General features: G+C 68.1%; 1 protein-coding gene across 1 annotated transcript; it reads right to left on the bottom strand.

Annotated features, from left to right (window-relative positions):
* Nucleotides 1–2141: 2141 nt before the first annotated feature.
* MAFA (MAF bZIP transcription factor A) lies at nt 2142–4641 on the bottom strand. Its single transcript, XM_037166702.2, has one exon. The coding sequence runs from the start codon at nt 4276–4278 to the stop codon at nt 3220–3222; it is 1059 nt and encodes a 352-aa protein (XP_037022597.2). The 5' UTR covers nt 4279–4641; the 3' UTR covers nt 2142–3219.
* Between the last annotated feature and the right edge of the window lie 1248 nt (nt 4642–5889).

Below are 5889 nucleotides of genomic sequence, written 5' to 3'. Positions count from 1 at the left end.
CTGCAGCCAGCATGGGAGAGACCACCACCACCCACTGCCCGATGGACGACTCCTGGGCGCTGGACATCTTCGTGCGGCCGTCCAGGCTGCCCCGTCTATTCTAACGTCCCAGCCACCCCTCCCCCGCACCCAGCAGTCCGCCCCACTGGCTGCTTGGGTGGGTTACTGTGTACCTCTCAGGAGCTCATTTTGGTCCCCGCTGGGGTCTGCCGCTCAGCCGGGCAGAGGGCAGGGTATCAGACTGAAGAAGGGGGAGTAAAGTGACAGGGGAGTGACTGAATGATCCCCCCAGAGGCCCAGTGGCAGCTGGGGCACTGACCTCCTCAGGGAGGGCACAAACCAGCCCGGAGCTCACAGGGCCCAGGTGCCAGGGACTCGCCCCTGCTGGGAGTGAGCCCCCCAGCACCCAGGCAGGGGCTCGGGGACCTCGGTGCTGAGCCGAGCGGAGTCTCCTCATGCAGCCAGGCCCTGGACCACCCTGCTGGCTCCCTCTGACACCGTGGGGCCTGCTGGCCTTGCTGTGCACACGCCTGCACAGACACACACAGACACGCACTCCCAGGACCCCTGCTCTCTGGTCCCCAGGCCCGGGGAGTTCTAAGGCCTCTAAATCTCCCACAACCCTCCCTCCTCTGCCCCTCCCCTGGTCCCTGGCCCCAGGCTGGCTGCAGCGGTCCCTCCCAAGGAAGCCTGGGGTGCACCCCTCCAGCAGAGGGTGGGAGGCAGTGGAGGCTCAGCCGGCGCCTGGCAGGGGAGCACTGTGGGGGGCTTGCCCTTCGGCCCCTGCCCGGCAGGCACAGGGGGGCTCAGAGCCAGAGGTGGTCTCCGCAGTTGGTTGTTCTCCTATGAGGCCATGGGTCCCCCCAAAACGCTTTTCGAAAAGATGCGTCTCTAAACACAGAGTAAGTAACCCCCCTGCCTCTGGCCAGAAGCCTGTGTTCTCCATTGCTTGGCCTTCTCTGAGCCCCATCCTGGAGGAACCTGGGGGAAGGAGGGGGCGGGGAGGGAAGGAGAGAGGAAAGAGAAAGGGTGGGGAGGCAGGAAGGTGAAGAGAGACTACGAGAGGAGGAAGGTGAAGCCAAGCCTCTCAGGCGCTGACGGGGCTCAGGACGAGCCATGGAGACCACTCCCAGCGCCCTGCCCGCTCCTCTGGCCGCATCCCACGTCCTCTGCCTCTTGGGAAACAGTGAGAACTCAGGTGTCTCCGTTAAACACAAGCCAGTGGCCCTGCTGTTCTCCTGCCCAGGCTCGGCCCCTCCTTGGTGAGACAGCCTCCCACCCACGACTCCTGCTCTCCCCCCTGCCCCCCCCCAGACCTGGGGCCTGAGCCGTGGCTGCTGCCCTGTGGCTGCACCCTTCGCCTGGCCCCCCATTCAGTCCCTTTAACTCACTCCCACCCCCCCACACACACACTCCTCTGCACAAGCACGTTTTCCGCAGACCCTCCACACCTGCTCGCTTCCTGGGGGCTGGAGGTCTCAGCTGCGGGGTTTGGGTTTTGGATCAAACCTTCTTGCTCTGAGTCTTGCTCTAACGCGAGGACGCAGCGGCAGCCTTGCCTCTTCTCCCAGTCCCTTAGTGGAGACAATGGAACAAACTCTGGGGCGCAGTCTCGCACAGCCGGGCAGGGGGAGACCGCGCGGTCCCACTGGGAGGCAGGCAGCCCTCGCGCCCAGAAGAGTGGCCGGGCCCTTCTCTCCAAAAGTGCCAACCACCGAGCTCCGCCGACTCCAGCCTCGGGGGCAGGGAGGTGACAGCAAACAAAACCCTGCAACCACCTGGGGCCCCCTTCCGCTGCTCAGACTTTCAGCGGTGGGGCCCCTCCCCGCTGCCCCCCCAGTCCAGGCCTTGGCGCTTCTCGATGGGACACTCTGTGCTGGGAAGAGCCAGGGACAATGCTCGCCATCAGGATGCCCCGGCCTTGCACTCGGCGACCTCATCCTGCCTTAGTGGGAACAGGGACCACCCGCAGTGGCTCCCTGGGAGGGGCGGGCGGAGGGCAGCACCTTGCCCCCCGCCCCCGCCTGTGTCTCCTGCCCACGCAGCTGAGGCAGGGCGCAGGCCCGGGCCCTAATTTTCTTCTCATCGGGAGAAGCGCGGCAGAAACGAAAGCCACAGAACCACCAGCCAGGCGTCGGTGACTGTTTTTGGATCTAAGTGGATTTATTGTTTGTTTTCTTCCCTTCTCCCCAGTTTCACAGCGAATGAAAACAGAAGCGGACACCACAACAAAACTTTGAGCGAGCAGCCATGCGCCCTGCTCCAGGCTCAGCGGGAGCCCGGCCGGCTGGGGGCCCTGCCAGGGGCCTGCAGGGACCAGAGCAGGGCCTCCCACCCTCTCCCCAGAAGCGATCAGGCTGTTAAGAAAGATGCCGCAAACAAAACGGAACACAATTTACATGGGAATAAAAACACTTTCTTTACCCACCCCCATGCCAGGAGGTTCAGGCCAAAACCTCCTCTTTAGATTTTTTTTTTTCTGCTAGAAATACTGTGCATACTTTTTCTCCTTCCACTTCTCTTGAAGGTTAAAATACGATCTGTTTCCCCGGAGTCATAAATACAACGCGGTGCGTAGAGAAAGCCGCAGGGTCCAGGCCGCCGCCCCCCCGTCGGTGCAGTGGGGCGGCAGGACGGAGCGCAGCCTCGGGCGCGGGTGCGGGCAGGCGGGCAGACCGGGGCCAGGCCCCTCCGAGCGGGCGACACATGCGGGGACACGCGGACTCCAAGGGTGACCCCGGAGGGAAGTTGCGAGCTTCTTCCGGGGCCTTCTCTTCTAATCACCAAGCAAAATAAATAGAAATACTTCGAAAATAAGAGCGTTTCGAATCGGAGAAGTAAAAAAGGGCAAGACGGGGCGAACGACGAGGGCCGGCTTGCCGGGGACGGGCCCCGGGCCCCGCGGCGGGCAGGGCGGCGCGGGGACAGACCGCACGGGCAACTGTACACGCGGACGCCCGCAAGGAAGTTCGACCTGCGGCGGCTTTCCCCGATATCGCTGCGCCCTAAGCGCCCGGGTCGCGGCCCCGCAGCCGCGCAGACGAGCTGGCGGCGCCGCGGGAAGGGGCCTCTGGTCCGGCGCCTGCGGACGAGGAGCAGGGCGCCCGGCTCTGGACCGGCCGGAGACAGCGGCGTTGGCTCCGGACGGCCTTGCGTCCTCGTTCCGGGCCGCGGAGTCCGAGCCTGTCCCCGGCGGCCGCGCGGTCTCCGGCCTGGTGCTCACAGGAAGAAGTCGGGCGCGCCCTTGGCCCCGCCGGGGCCGGCCTGAGGCGGCGAGGACTCCCGCGGGAAGCCGGTCCCGCTCGCACCCCCGGGGCCACTGCGGCCCGCCAGCTTCTCGTATTTCTCCTTGTACAGGTCCCGCTCCTTGGCCAGGCGCCCCACCTCCAGCTTCAGCTGCTCCACTTGGCTCTGGAGCTGGCACTTCTCGCTCTCCAGAATGTGCCGTTGCTGCACCCGCTTGAAGCGGCACGACTGCGCGTAGCCGCGGTTCTTGAGCGTGCGCCGCTTCTGCTTCAGCCGGATGACCTCCTCCTTGCTGAAGCCGCGGAGCTGGCGGTTCAGCTCGCGCACCGACATGGACACCAGCTGGTCGTCGGAGAAGCGCTCCTCCAGGCGCACGTGGTGGCCCGTGCCGCCCACGCCGGGGCCCGGGCCGCCGTGGTGGTGGTGGTGGTGGTGAGCCGCGTGGTGGTGGTGGTGGCTGGTGTGATGCGCGCCGTGGTGGTGGCCGGCGCCCAGGTCGTCCGCGCCGCCGCTGCTGCCCGCGAAGCCCTGGCCTCGGAAGGCCTCGTAGGCCGCGGCGGCCGCCGGGTGATGCGCGCCGTGATGCCCGGCGTGGTGGCCGCTGCCAATGAGCGCCTCCACCGCGTCCTCTGGAGTCAGGTTGAGCGCCTCGGGGTTCAGGTGGTGCTGGTAGCCGCTCATCCAGTACAGATCCTCCAGGGCCGGCTTCCCCGAGGGGCCTCCGACGGCGCTGGGGCCCCCGCTCGCGGGCCCCGGAGCGCTCCCAGCCTGCGCCGCGCCGACACCACCCCCTGCGCCGCCGCCCCCGGTGCCCGGGCTGGGCGCGCAGAAGCTGGGCGAGGAGGGCACGGAGGAGCAGGGCGTGCTGAGCGGCGTCGAGGACAGCGAGCCGGGCGGCAGGCGATGGCAGAAACGTTCGGCCTCCGGTGGCTCCTTCTTCACCTCGAACTTCATCAGGTCGAAGTCGTTGACGTACTCGATGGCTAGCGGGCTACTGGGCAGCTCGGCGCCCATCGCCAGCTCCGCGGCCATCGCCCGGGGCCGGGCCCGGTCGCGCCCCGAAGGAGGGCGTGGGGGGGGAGCCGCGAGCCTCTCCCCCCCCTCCGATCCCCAGGGCGTCGGGTCCCGGCGGGCCAGCGGGCGAGGGGAGGCGGCTCTGGGCCGCAGCGCCCAGGCGAACACGTCGGAAAGTTTCGCGCAGTCAACTCAGGGGCGTCCTCTGGATACGCAGCCGGCCCGGGCTCTCGCGCTGCCCCGGGCTGCTCCCCAGCGGGCGCAGGGCAACCGCACTGCCCTGACCCCGCGCCAGAGCCGGGGCAGGTGGCCGGCGGCCGGGCCGGAGGCGGTGCAAGCGCCACCTCTGGCTGCTGGGACTCAGGGTGCCGCGCCCGCGCTCGGCCGGCCCCGCCTCCACGGCCAGTGCGCAGCGCCGGGCGCTCCCCTTTTATAGAACCCGGCGCCTAGGCCCGCCTCCTAGGGAGGGGCGCGCGCCCTCGGGCCAATAGGAGCCCCAGAACGGCCGTCTTCATTTGCCTATCCCCATGGCAACCCGGAGCCCAGCTGTCAATCTCCTGCGGGGAACAGCTGTGGGAGGGGGTGGTGACCGGCCGCTGGCTAGAGGAGGGGGCAGGGCCCTCTGGTGGCCGCCGCCGGGGACTGCAGCAGCCGAGGACCCGAGGGGCGCGGGGCCGCGAAGCAGAGGGTGCGGGGCCTGGGGCCCGGCCTGCGGTCTCGGTGCCTCGCGTCCGCGACGGGGCGGCCGGAGAGTCTCGGGGAGCAGAGGGCGGCCCTCGGTCCCCTCGCCGCCCCTCTGTCTGTGACCCCGCAGCCCGTTCCCCGGCCCCGCCTGGCGGGTGCGGAGGCCCCGTCCAGCCCGCTGGTATGACAGCGCGGGGACCTTCCGGCCCCCGACACCGTGACACTGCGGCCCCGCCGGCGCTGCGCGGGGCGCGCGGGCTATTTTTAGCGCGCGGTTCAGGCGGGTTCAGGAATTCAGTCAACAAAGTTGCTGGCACCTCGGCGCCGCGGGATCCCAGGCGCGCGGCGCAGGTGGGCGGGGGGCGCGCGGAGGGGCGGCTCCGGGGACAGGCTGCCACCCGCCCGGGCCTGGCGCGAGGCGGAGCACGGGACGCGGCGCCGGGGCTGGCGGGCACCGGGGACCGAGGTCGGAAGGCTCCAGTGCGCGGAGAGAAAGCCGGGGCTGCCCGGCGGCCCAGGGCTCGGTGACGGCGAAGAGGACGGCGAAACGGCGGGCACCGGATCAGGGTCACCGGGGTGGGAGGGGCCGGACCCGGGGTACAGCTCCATCTGGTCTCTGCACTGCCGTTACAGGACTTTTGCAATATAAAAACTCAAATGTTCGATGTGAGCGTTTATGCAGAGAAAGAAAAGTCTGAAAGGGTGCGTTTAAGAAGGCACAAGCAGCAGCCTAGCTGCATACTGACAGGCCTTCTGCCTTGTCCCGGGTCTGAGTGTCTGTAATTTACAGTAAAACGTGTCATTCCACTGGGAGCGAAGGCCCACTGCCTGGGACCTCACATCACTGGGGTGGCCCGGCCCTGCTGTGCCAGGTGGGCCGTCTGTCCATCTCCCTGTCCCCACATCCTGCACCCCGGCAAAGACTCCTTTGTCAGGGCCAGACAG

Source organism: Artibeus jamaicensis, unplaced genomic scaffold, assembly GCF_021234435.1.
Source record: "Artibeus jamaicensis isolate MK-2021 breed Jamaican fruit bat unplaced genomic scaffold, CSHL_Jam_final scaffold_916, whole genome shotgun sequence".
NCBI classification, from domain to species: domain Eukaryota; kingdom Metazoa; phylum Chordata; class Mammalia; order Chiroptera; family Phyllostomidae; genus Artibeus; species Artibeus jamaicensis.
Note: the sequence above shows the minus strand (reverse complement) of the source record. Positions and strands in the feature narration are given on the sequence as shown.

What these genes read in the sequence shown, in the direction of transcription:
- MAFA (XM_037166702.2), bottom strand. Translation starts at nt 4,278, where the DNA reads ATGGCCGCGGAGCTGGCGATGGGCGCCGAGCTGCCCAGTAGCCCGCTA.